Source organism: Myxine glutinosa, chromosome 8 (genome assembly GCF_964187855.1).
Source record: "Myxine glutinosa chromosome 8, kmMyxGlut1.1, whole genome shotgun sequence".
Taxonomy (NCBI): domain Eukaryota; kingdom Metazoa; phylum Chordata; class Myxini; order Myxiniformes; family Myxinidae; genus Myxine; species Myxine glutinosa.
Window position 1 is genome coordinate 140,772,169 of NC_136268.1, and position 13,086 is coordinate 140,785,254.

Below are 13,086 nucleotides of genomic sequence, written 5' to 3' on the forward strand. Positions count from 1 at the left end.
GTGGTGGTGTGTTTTGCATTACATGGTGGTGAGGTGTTTTGAATTACTTGGTGGTGAGGTGTTTTGAATTACGTGGTGGTGAGGTGTTTTGAATTACGTGGTGGTGAGGTGTTTTGAATTACATGGTGGTGAGTTGTTTTGAATTACGTGGTGGTGAGATGTTTTGAATTACGTGGTGGTGAGGTGTTTTGGATTTCGTGGTGGTGAGGTGTTTTGAATTACTTGGTGGTGAGGTGTTTTGAATTACGTGGTGGTGAGGTGTTTTGAATTACGTGGTGGTGAGGTGTTTTGAATTACGTGGTGGTGAGATGTTTTGAATTACGTGGTGGTGAGGTGTTTTGGATTTCGTGGTGGTGAGGTGTTTTGAATTACTTGGTGGTGAGGTGTTTTGAATTACGTGGTGGTGAGGTGTTTTGAATTACGTGGTGGTGAGGTGTTTTGAATTATGTGGTGGTGAGTTGTTTTGAATTACGTGGTGGTGAGATGTTTTGAATTACGTGGTGGTGAGGTGTTTTGGATTACGTGGTGGTGAGTTGTTTTGAATTACGTGGTGGTGAGGTGTTTTGAATTACGTGGTGGTGAGGTGTTTTGAATTACGTGGTGGTGAGTTGTTTTGAATTACTTGGTGGTGAGGTGTTTTGAATTACGTGGTGGTGAGGTGTTTTGAATTACGTGGTGGTGAGGTGTTTTGAATTACGTGGTGGTGAGATGTTTTGAATTACGTGGTGGTGAGGTGTTTTGGATTTCGTGGTGGTGAGGTGTTTTGAATTACTTGGTGGTGAGGTGTTTTGAATTACGTGGTGGTGAGGTGTTTTGAATTACGTGGTGGTGAGGTGTTTTGAATTACGTGGTGGTGAGATGTTTTGAATTACGTGGTGGTGAGGTGTTTTGGATTTCGTGGTGGTGAGGTGTTTTGAATTACTTGGTGGTGAGGTGTTTTGAATTACGTGGTGGTGAGGTGTTTTGAATTACGTGGTGGTGAGATGTTTTGAATTATGTGGTGGTGAGGTGTTTTGAATTACGTGGTGGTGAGGTGTTTTGGATTTCGTGGTGGTGAGGTGTTTTGAATTATGTGGTGGTGAGGTGTTTTGAATTACGTGGTGGTGAGGTGTTTTGGATTTCGTGGTGGTGAGGTGTTTTGAATTACGTGGTGGTGAGGTGTTTTGAATTACGTGGTGGTGAGGTGTTTTGAATTACGTGGTGGTGAGATGTTTTGAATTACGTGGTGGTGAGGTGTTTTGGATTTCGTGGTGGTGAGGTGTTTTGAATTACTTGGTGGTGAGGTGTTTTGAATTACGTGGTGGTGAGGTGTTTTGAATTACGTGGTGGTGAGATGTTTTGAATTACGTGGTGTATGGGGGACGGATAATTCTTAGATTCTGAAAACTGGAGAAGCACGATTGTCCTGTTGTACTAAATAGAGAGTAACTGAAAGCTTTTTATGTCTTCCTGCATTTCCTTCTGAGCACGAATCATTTTGTTTGGCAGCATAAAGAATCACAACACCATCCTTCGATTGCTGGCAACCTAATCGTCTCTGCCAGTGTATCTGGTCCACACGGCGTTGTCCTGAGCTCTCCATCACCACCCGATCATTGCACAAATGTTTCGGCAACAACGATCCAGAACCACCCAAATACATCCTCCGGCCCAATCTTTCTGCATCATTCTCGTACAAGTGATGGCCTCCCCCATCCGGACACAATGTCATCAACAATGCCACCATCTACAGATCCAACAGCAAATGTGATGTCACATGATCACTTGCTTCACCCATTGGAAGGGCGGAGCAACGCTTTTACAACCGTTCATCCCCAAGTCTTGTCCATTCCTCCTATTGGAGTTTCATCATTCATGAAGGACAATGAGGAAACTGCAGAAAGGGCAGCTACCAAGGAAACGTGGAGAGATGGAAAAAGTGCAACAGCAGCAATGGAAGAGGATGTTGGTGAGTTGTTGACGTTTTTGTCCCCCGTCGCACCGCGGAGCGAAAGGGGGACTATGGTTTTCCCCTCCGTCCGTGTGTCCGTCCGTCCGTCCGGGCGTGCGTGCGTGCGTAAGCGAAGGACCGCATTCGAATTTGGTGTATGGGTGCAACCCACCTCAAAATCCAAGATGGCCGCCGCCATGTATGTCTGAACCTTGTGAGCTGAATATCTTGAAAAATAAGTGAAGTACCAACTTGTAATCTGGTGTGTGGGTGTATCTCGGCATAAGGGAGAACGCTATTGAAAATTGTGTCGCCACGTCAAAATCCAAGATGGCCACCACCATATATATGTCTGAACCTTGTGAGCGAAATATCTTGAAACATAAACGAACTACCAACTTCTAATCTGGTGTGTGGGTGTATCTATAGTAGGATCATTATGCAGACTAACCCCAAAAAAATTCCTAGAAAACATTTTATGGTGTTTTTCAGTAATATTGCGGCCAGAGAACAGCATCACAAAAGTAGGCCAAAATATGAGAACCACAAAGGGTTTAAATATGACGTCAAACAAAATGGCCGCCATTTGACCAAAAATCCTAATATCTTCACATTTCTTTTGAAACAAGCAGTACTAGACCACTTTAAAAGTGAAAATTATTCATAAAGCTTATGACCTTAGAAGTCTTGCAGTCAACAGAAGTGTCTCTAAGTTATGTCATGACGTCATGAAATAACGTCATGACCTAATTTTTTAATCTGATGGTAAATTCCAATTTATGAAACTGAGATTCACATGAAATTTAATTGAACTAGTTTTTGTCCTGTATATCTGTGTGAGATGGCATCATCAAGTCACTGATGAGGCCAAAATGCTCCACACTCTTTTAACACACAGTCTCATACACAAATAAAACCAATGTCCACCTTTTCTTAATTAGTTGGTACCCAGGATGTCATTCCAGGTGGGGAACCATTTCTACTTTACAACCGCCACCATGGCCACTACTCTACTACTCACCACCACCATGGCCACTACTCTACTACTCACCACCACCAACTACACACTAGTCACAATATTATCAGTCCTCATTTTCATCTAAAATGGGTGCATGGTTCATATTTTCACAGTTGCCATCCTGGCAAGGTCCACAAGCCCCGGTGCACTCAAGTCCGTACTTCTTACAACTACATCTAAGCGTGTTGCATCTAGCTGAGCAGTTGCAGTGAATCATTTTTAGCAGGATGTCAGGAGCATGGTTATTGTCCATCATTACTGGTGTGAGTTTGTCCTCTTGAATATCCCAGCCCCATTTTGCAGGGTCCATGTTGTCACTGTGGCCCATCCATTGCACGATTTGAAGGTAACTTTGCTGTGCATGATATTTTGTTGCTGAGGTTGTGGGGGGCAATCGCTCTGGTGTTACGAATGTCTTTGCTGTCGCCACCTTTCTGCAGAGGTAACTGTACCGCATTGATGCTAGAGATTCAGACTGTGTCCCGTTAAACAAAGACACCATTGCCTTACACCCAGCACTTTCTACAGCAACTTGATCAGTGTCTGGTGCACAGAAAATCCTCGAACAGGTACGCAATACAGAATCACCCTTGATGACTTTTTGAAACACTGAGTTTTTCCCAACACCAAAGACTCTAGATGTAGTGTCACACCCAGTGAATGCATGGACAAACAACAAATCTGTGCAGACATTATCCCCAAGTAACTTCTTCAAAACTTTGATATTGTACACATTTGGTTTCCCTTTGTCCGAACGAAAGTAGAGTTCTTTACTGTCTATTTTCCCATGGTACAGAAGCAATATGAGGAGATCTGTATCTTCTCCGATAAGGGTGGTTGATTTGGTGGTTGACATAGCGATAGCTGCTTTCACTATATCCAAGTCTGCGTCCCCCTCTGCCTGTACAACATGGCAGTCTTTTTGCCTCAGGCGCACCGTAATCATGTCAATTAGTGACTTTTTATTGTTTTCATTCGAAAGGAAATAATCCTTCTTTCCCACAAATTTTGTTGTCTCCGTAATATTGACAGTATTTTTCACAGTTGTTGTCTTTCGTCGCTGGTGGGTGTTGTCCTTTGTGCTGGGTCCTCAATATCCGTCAAAGACGATGGTTGCTTTTCCATACTGTTCTGTTGTAAAAGATGCGTAAGCATCAGCAATTGAACTGTACGTACTCCCTTCAGTCCATTTCAGCTGATGTAGGAGGGAACCCCCATCTAAGACGTTGTGCTCAGTATTGGGAATAGACTGAAGGACGGCATCATCCACAGAAGTAGCATGGTTCCGTATAGCCTCGAGAAGTGCAGGTTTGTCTGGCTTTCGTAGTCGATGTTTGGCTTCGAACAAGGAGGGTGGATACGGGCAAAGTTCGTACTTCATCACCTCATATAAGCTCAACTCTCCAGACTGTGACACTACCAGGAACCTCTGAAATAACAGTGCTGGATCAATGGTTCTGTCTTCAGCAACCTTGACAGCCCTTGCTGATGCCAATGTCTTCACTTTAGTGTTGCGTTTGTGTGAATACGAAAATATCAACTGACTTTCCATTTTGCTAACAGTGTCCCTGCCAACAGTGACAAGGTCATGCACGTGTACGTCATCATCAGCATTTATTCCTGTTATAATGTTCCGCAATGTCGTTTCATCTGAGAATGTGGTATAGAGTCCAAGCATTGTGGCAAGTTTGGTGAGATCCTCTTTATCCCTGACTATTCTTGCGCCAGTTGCTTCTTTGTGCTGTTCGCTAGTTGTATACTGCATATCACAAAATTCCTGCATGGCATAGTTGTACGTACATGATATGGGAGAAGACATTGTCCAGATGGCCCTTTGGTGTTCTGACATCCCACTACCCCTTGTTAAACCCCCTGTACTTTTGAGTGACCTCATAAGTGTCTGTTCTATGACCAAGTCACATCCAAGACCAGCCCAGAATTTGTTGCTTCGCCGGATGACATGGTATCCACGCATGAATTTCTGAAACACTTCTGGGTTTTCAATCTCCAACGACATCATCTTTTGGAGATACAGATAGGCAGACTTGAGGTAATTTGGGTGACCCGCGGCGGCAAATATAGGCAAACAATCTGAGACAGCATGGAGGTGCATTTGCCATGATCCCGTGCGATCAGCCTCAATAAGCTCCCGTGCAAATCCCAACATTCGCAGATAGTTCAACCACAGTTTGCTTGTTTTGGAATTGTCAGACAATTCAGCCTTTTTTGAGGTTACTGCACTAGCAAACTTTTCCATACAATCAGATACAATCACTCTGTCAACATCTATTTCAGCTTTCTCTGCTTGACAGTATAATTCTTCAAGTTCTTGTATGATGCTCTCAAATCCTGGTTCACTTTCAATGATCTTGGAGATGATTTGGTTGGTGAGACACTGGTCAACTAGGAGATGCCCACGAAGTGCATGCTGCACAGCCTTTCCAGTCATCATGTGTATGACAGCATTTTCCCCATAGATTGCCTCCAGTATGTCTTTGAGTCCACTGCCCTCCATCAATGTCCCAATAGCACCCAACAGGTTCATTAGTGTATGGAAGCTCCCAAGTAACAAGACAACATCTTTTATTGGGCTATTGTCTTCAACCTCGCTCACTATTTCAGAAGCTTTCCAAAAGAGAGGCTGGTCGAAAGTGACTACAGGTGAAATGTTGTGCTTTGACGCGAGCTTGCATATGAACTCAAGAGTGGACAGGATGCACGTCATGTCTCCAGGATACATATCAATCATTGGCAGGAACAGCACAGATGATTGTCCTGGGTGGCCCCGCTCACTGGTCAGCATGTGCATCATTCCTTGCCAATTTGGGATTTGTACATGAAATCTGAAGGACATCTCCCAAAGCAAATCAATTTTATGGTCATCGTTATTCAGCAATGGTAGTGGTTGGAATTTGATGCTGTGGCGGGCGTGCTTTGAGAAGCGGTATTCGCTGATTGGAATTTTAGTTTCATTCATGACGTTTAGTTCACACAATTTTTGCCTAAGAATTGTGTAGCTGACTTTACTGCCCGGAGTTGCAGCGGCAATCAGTCCCATTCCATGGAACGTACCCTTCCCATCAAGAGTCACAATGTTGTGGTCCACATTATCTGCGGCAAATAACAGCATCGTGTTGCTTATGGCTGTTTGACCACCTAAAATATCTGGAGCAACTGAAGACGCAGCATTTTCTTCAAATCGCTGAACTTCGGCATATGATGCACAATAACCCATTGCAGAAAGACTGTCTATAAGAAATCTAGATCGAAAGTGGTGGTGCATTTGTGCTGCAAGTCCTAGCTGTAGTGGGGCTATAACTGTCCTTGGACGAACTGCCTGAATGATTGAGTGGCCTATACTTGCTTCTTTCCTCCGAGTGTCCTTTCCGACAAGAAGATTCTGAAGCATGTAACGCAAGCTCCGGGGAACATACTCAAGAGTGGACTCCAGTTTCAGGTCTGTGGCTTTGGGATACTCACTCCTGATAGGCATTATAGCAGTCTTGATATCGCTTTTGATTAACTTCGCCGCAGTTTGTATTATTGCTCTCTTCTGGGCTTCCTCATCATCCTTGTTTTGCATCTTAAAGTAGTCCCGCAGAATTGTACTTGTTTTTTCTCGAAAAGTCACAATATCATGTAGTCCCGCACCCTCAGCCACAAATATAGAATCCCCGTAGTGTGTTAATAATTTAGACTTCAAATACTGATTGCCATATGCACTAGAATCACTATCATGCAAGTACTCTTTCATCTTATTGGAAAGGTCTGTAATAGTCAACTGTTCTTCATCATTGTCCTCAAAATAGGCAAGCACCTTCTGAAAATCTTGGTCCTGGTCATCGTCGGTTGGCCGCCCAACTTTCCTTCTCTTATTGCTCCCTGGTCCTGACCTATGCTGTGTTGGAATATCACATAATGTGCGAAAATGTGAGTCATAAGAATGATGGTACATACATTCTGCTGCATGAAGGTCTCCACCAAAGTACTCAACACGTCCCCGGACTGTAAATGCCCAATCGTCATTTCGTGATTTAGACATTAAAAGTATCTTGTCCGCAAAGTTGTCTGTTCTAACAAAGCTATAATCATCATAATCAGGACTCCTCTTGCTCGTCACTACTTTATTCCCACAGAATAAGCAGTCTGTTTTGCTATCATAAGGGCCAGTAGAGACACGTGTACTTCTTTTGGCAGCTTGAGCAGAATCTAGTTTACCTTTCTTATGGCTCTCAATGTTTTTTTTGTTTGTGTAATTCAAGCGGCAGGTCTTGTGAACCTTCGTTGCAGCAGCTACGATGATGCTGTCACCTCTCTCTACACTTGCACTGTTGATGCCGTCAGCTCCTTTTTGAGTAATAACAATGCTGTCCTCACTTTCTGAAGCAATTTCCTTTTTGCACAAGACACAGGTTTCTTCACTTGCGTTCATTTGCATGGTCTGAAACACAGACTAAGCTTTGTTTTGACTAGAGTTCTCAATATATGTAGAGTACAATCAATCACCCATGAAAAAGTTAAACAGGTACCTGATCTGACACAGAACAACAAGTGCGCATAGAAAGTCATTTACACTATTGTCTATTGACCTAAACAAGACCAATCCTGATATTAGTCATCCTTCACCTGGCAATGGCCTCTTAATACATACAGTAGTCTATACTCTATGTTATATACACATGTCTCAAGAAAAGCACACTTTGATTAGGGTCCAGGGGGTGGGGGGGAGGGGGGGGGGGTCCACCAAGGGTAAACATGACAGAGTGCACAGCAAGTAACTTGAGAAGTTGCAAGTAACCTGTAGCACATACGGCTACAACATCCATGTAGCACACGATAATGTTTTATCAACAAGTTAACTTTTTATGTTATGCCAGTGTGGAAGTGTAACTCAGTGTAACTTATTAATTGGCACTGGTAACTTATTAATTAACACTGGTAACGAAGCAGATACATTTTACCTGCAAACTCTGTGAAAGACGAGTTCGTAAATGAGTGTCAGGAATGTGCCCGAACATGATAATCTCTTGTCCACCTGGTCACAGCCCCTGGCTGGAACACCCCCCTATCGTTTGGTAAACGGAACTCACAGCAGGAGGGGAGCGAGCTGATGCCAGGACTTGGTACATGCATGACCTCGGGGCATTAGCGGAGAAAGGATTAACGGTCAGCGGACAGGGGATTAAGTCCAGTTTGTCCATATAAACGAGAGCAAACGTTGAGTCGAGAGGACTTGTTACCAGGAGCTCTGACCGACGGGAGTGGCGGAGGAACATCGGCCGAACGAGAAGGACCATGCGAAAAGAGTTAACTTGGTCCATTGAATTAAGCGGTATTATTTGGTAAATGGAATGAAGTGAATAACCAGTTAATAAACCAGACCTTTTGTAAAACCTGTGTCCGGTCATTGGAGTCTTGAGTCCCCCGCTACAAATTCCCCTACTCCAGTATAACCTGGAGGCTCCTTGAAGAGGAGGGTTCATACAGTCAAGTCAAGTCATGGCCTTAGCATGCAATGTTCACCAAGTGTTTATCAAGTCAGAAAGTAGAAAACAATGGCCATTGAAAAGTTGTTTTATCTTACCTGGATGATCTTTATTATCTTAAATACATTGTGTCCTTTTCTATATCATAATGAAACACTTTGATTAGGTAAAATTTGGAGAAATGTGAATCTGATTGGAATCTTTTGTCTTATTCTGGAGAGGAAATGTTTATAGATGGCAGCACTACACTTATGGACTGCCTCACCAGGGCAAAGTATGATAATGCACTCATCTGTTTACTGTTTTTCTGGCATGACTGGAGTTTCCTACACAAAATTTAATAGCTAAAATGTCAGTACCATCTTCCATCTTTAATTTGCCACAAAAACTTGAAATAATGAAAAGCTACATCATGACATCATTGATGACGTCATGACATCATTGATGACGTCATTACATCACTTGGGTACATTGGGCAATACTACATAATGATGAATTCACTGATGTACTGGTTTGAAGAGTTTATTTTCACACGTAAATGGGTAAAAACAGCTACATTGATAGGATATTGATAGGACATGAGCAGATATAAGGCACTTTTTAATAGAGGCGGTCATCTTTTTTTGACGTCACATTTAGACCCTTTGCGATAGTCCTATTTCAGCCTACTTTTGGTATGTTGTTCTCTGGACCAAATACTACAGGAAAACACCATAAAACGTTTTCTAGGAATTTTTTTGGGCTTTGCCCATTTATTTCATATTTTGACCTAACTACGAGGCATAAGGAAGAACGCTATTGAAAATTGGGTCGCCACGTCAAAATCCAAGATGGCCGCCTTGCATCTTCCACTTTGTCAACTCGCATCACTTCACCGACGGAGGACCTAGGCGTAACACTTGTTATATCTTACAAGGACAGACAAATCAATTTTGTGCAGGAGGCCATTTGGCCCATCATGCCTGTGCCTTATCTACATAAAGTTGGTCCTTTTCTACAGGACGTCAGGCACATGGAGAGAGCTAAATTACAAATCACACACATGCACGCAGACAAAAATATGAGAAAACGCTGGACGTGACTTTACATAACCACAGCTGCTGAGCTCGAGGGAAGTAACGCAATTTCCCAGGGCACTACAACGTACCGGCGATGCCATCTTTGTGACGTCACTTTTGTCTGTGTACTCAGCTGGGAAACTAAGTAGAAATTTCCTCCTCCCCATGGGATTCCAACCAATGGCGTTTATCTGTACTCTACCGTTTAAATGCTCAGTGTCAATCTGAGAAACAGCAAGTACCGTTTTCTTTCTGTGCTTCGGCCAAGATGGACATCCAACCGCCAACATCCCAGACTCACAACGGATGTTCTAACCATTATGCCACCAAGTCTGGTCTTTCCGTTTAAAAACTGGATGAACCCTGAATAGTTCATATTGCAAATGGAAGGGAATTAGAGGGGAGAATTGCTTTGCAATACATGTACCCTACCCAGTTTCAGTTCAATATATTAAGGGGTAAGGGGAAGAACTCTGGAAAACTGACCCATGTATAATATGTGATATTTTCTAAGTTCAAAAAGGCCATTACTCCGTGAAAAATTGGCAAAACGGCTGAAAACTCAAATAAACCCTTATTAAAAAAAACAAACTGTCAAACATCTCGCCTCATATTCTGTAGCCTCTCATAATAAAGAGGTACCAAGTTTCAGTTGAATATGTTAGAGTATCCGGAAAAAGTGCAGAAAACCACATGTGGGACAGCAGACAGACGGACAGCCAGACAGAGATTAAAACTATAGTTCCCTCTAGGTATGGGGACTACTAAACACGTCTTGAATGAGTACCAGGCCAAAATTAGATGATGGTCCATCTTGACGGATTAGAGAGACTGGGGGAGGCAATTCAATGGATGAGAGAAGAGAGGAAAAAATATCAAGTAGATATCAAGTCAGGATTTGGGAATGGTAACAAGATATGGCTTGCTGGAGGACCATGTACAATGAGGAGTTGAGCAACTTCCTGTTCGATTATCGACTTTGAGATGTCCTATTTATCCCGTACAGTGCGCTCACGATGACAAAGATTTTCATGTCAATGACTTCTTTTCAGTGACATAATTGTTTTTTTCGCAAGGTGATAGAATAATTTTCTAGATGGTAGAACAGGATTTGAGCAGTTGTGTTCCTTACAGACTTGATGGAAGAGGAAGGATTGCCAACATCAGATTCTGGGCTGAGAGACCTCTGTAGTTCGCTCACTATGGATGTACTGTGGCTCCAGCAAGCAATTAAAAGTCGCAAAGACGTGAGTACACCCTTGATTTGGGTCAGAGATATTTCTTCTAAAAAAATTTGTCTTTTGTAATATTTTTCTCATCCTCAACATTGAGCGAAATATTTTAACCTCCTCAGTTATACTGGAGTATCCTCAGAGGGCTATCTGGCTGATGCTATAACGATCAATTCAAAATGAACTAGAACGACACTCTTCGACGTCATGACGTCGACCGATATGCCTTCGTCCACATTATTACAGCCTTATAATAATTGTACCAAGTTTGCTTTAAATCCATTCAGCTGTTCTCAAGTTATCACATTTTTACCTGACATGACCTCTGACCTTTGACCCCAAAATTTAATCAGTTCATGTTTATATCATTATACATACCTGTACCAACTTTTAATTTAAATCCCTTCAGCTGTTTACAATTTAGTACATTTTTACCTGGCATGACCTCTGATCTTTGACCTCAGGACCCCAAAATATAATCAGTTAATCCTTACATCATTATACATACCTGTACCAAGTTTGAATTAGATCCCTTTAGCCGTTCTCAAGTTATAGACCTATTACAGACTTTGTCCTTTGACCTCAGGACCCCAAAATCTAATAAGCTAATCTTTACAACATCATACATACCTGTACTAAGTTTGAATTAGATCACTTCAGCCATTCTCGAGTTATAGACCTATTAAAGACTTTGACCTTTGACCTCTTGGCCCCAAATTCTAATCAGTTCATCTTTACATCATTATACATACCTGTACTAAGTTTGAATTAGATCACTTCAGCCGTTCTCGAGTTATAGACCTATTACAGACTTTGACCTTTGACCTCTTGACCCCAAATTATAATCATTTAGTCTTTACATTGTTGTGTCAAATTTGAATTGGATCACTTCAGCCATTCTCAAGTTATAGACCTATTACAGACTTTGACCTTTGAGCCCAAAAACGAATCACTTAATCTTTACAACAGTATGCATACCTGCACTAAGTTTGAATTGGATCACTTCAGCAGTTCTCAAGTTATAGACCTATTACAGATTTGACCTTTGTCCCCAAAATCTAATCACTTGATCTTTACATCATTATACAAACACCACATGACAAAAGTATGCGGTACACCCCTTCTAATGAGTGGATTCGGCTGTTTCAGCCAAACCTATTGTGGACAGGTCTATGTAATCAAGCACACAACCATGCAATCTCCATAGACAAACATTGGCAGTAAAATGGGCTGTACTGAAGAGCTCAGTGACATTCAACGTGGCGCCGCCATGGGATGCCACCTTTCCAACAAGTCAGTTCGTCAAATTTCTGCCCTGCTGTAGCTCCCCCGGTCAACTGTAAATGCTGTTATTGTGAAGGGGAAACGTCTTGGAGCAACAACAGCTCAGTCGCAAAGTGGTGGGCCACACAAGCTCACAGAACGGGACCGCCGAGTGCTGAAGCGCGTAGAGTGTAAAAATCGTCTGTCCTTGTTTGCAACACTTACTCCTGAGTTTCAAACTACTTCTGGAAGCAACGTCAGCACAACAGCTGTTCGATGGGAGCTTCATGAAATGGGTTTCCATGGCTGAGCAGCCGCACACAAGCCTAAGATCACCATGCGCAATGCCAAGTATCGGCTGGAGTGGGTTTCCATGGCTGAGCAGCCGCACACAAGCCTAAGATCACCATGCGCAATGCCAAGTATCGGCTGGAGTGGTGTAAAGCTCGCCGCCATTGGACTCTGGAGCAGTGGAAACGTGTTCCCTGGAGTAATGAATCACGTTTCACCATCTGGCATTCCGACGGACGAATCTGAGTTTCGCGAATGCCAGGAGAACGCTACCTACCCGAATGCATAGTGTCAACTGTAAAGTTTGGTGGAGGAGGAATAATGGTCAGGGGCTGTTTTTCATGGTTCAGGCTAGGCCCCTTCGTTCCAGTGAAGGGAAATATTAACGCTACAGCATACAATGACATTCTATACGTTTGTGTGCTTCCAACTTTGTGGCAACAGTTTGGGGAAGGCCCTTTCCTGTTTCAGCATGACAGTGTCCCCATACACAAAGTGAGGTCCATACAGAAATGGTTTGTTGAGATCGGTGTGGAAGAACTTGACTGGCTTGCACAGAGCCCTGACCTCAACCCCATCAAACACCTTTGGGATGCATTGGAACGCCTACTGCGAGCCAGGCCTAATCACCCAACATCAGTGCCCGACCTCCCGAATGCTCTTGTGGCTGAATGGAAGCAAATCCCCACAGCAATGTTCCAACATCCAGTGGACAGCCTTCCCAGAAAAGCAACTCCATATTAATGTCCATGATTTTGGAATGAGATGTTCGATGTTTGGGTGTCCACATACTTTTGATCATGTAGTG

General features: G+C 42.9%; 1 protein-coding gene across 4 annotated transcripts in view; it reads left to right on the forward strand.

Moving 5' to 3' along the window:
* The window catches only part of IQCC (IQ motif containing C), a 43,843-nt gene that overhangs the window by 18,561 nt on the left and 12,196 nt on the right, over nucleotides 1-13,086 (forward strand). For 2 of the 4 annotated variants that reach the window (XM_068125310.2, XM_068125311.2), the window contains exons 3-4: nucleotides 1,489-1,948; nucleotides 10,627-10,739. In XM_068125310.2, coding sequence (XP_067981411.2) covers nucleotides 1,489-1,948; nucleotides 10,627-10,739 — 573 coding nt within the window. The remainder of the gene's footprint in view (nucleotides 1-1,488; nucleotides 1,949-10,626; nucleotides 10,740-13,086) is intronic. The other 2 variants (XM_068125313.2, XM_078783776.1) reach the window with 1 other exon arrangement.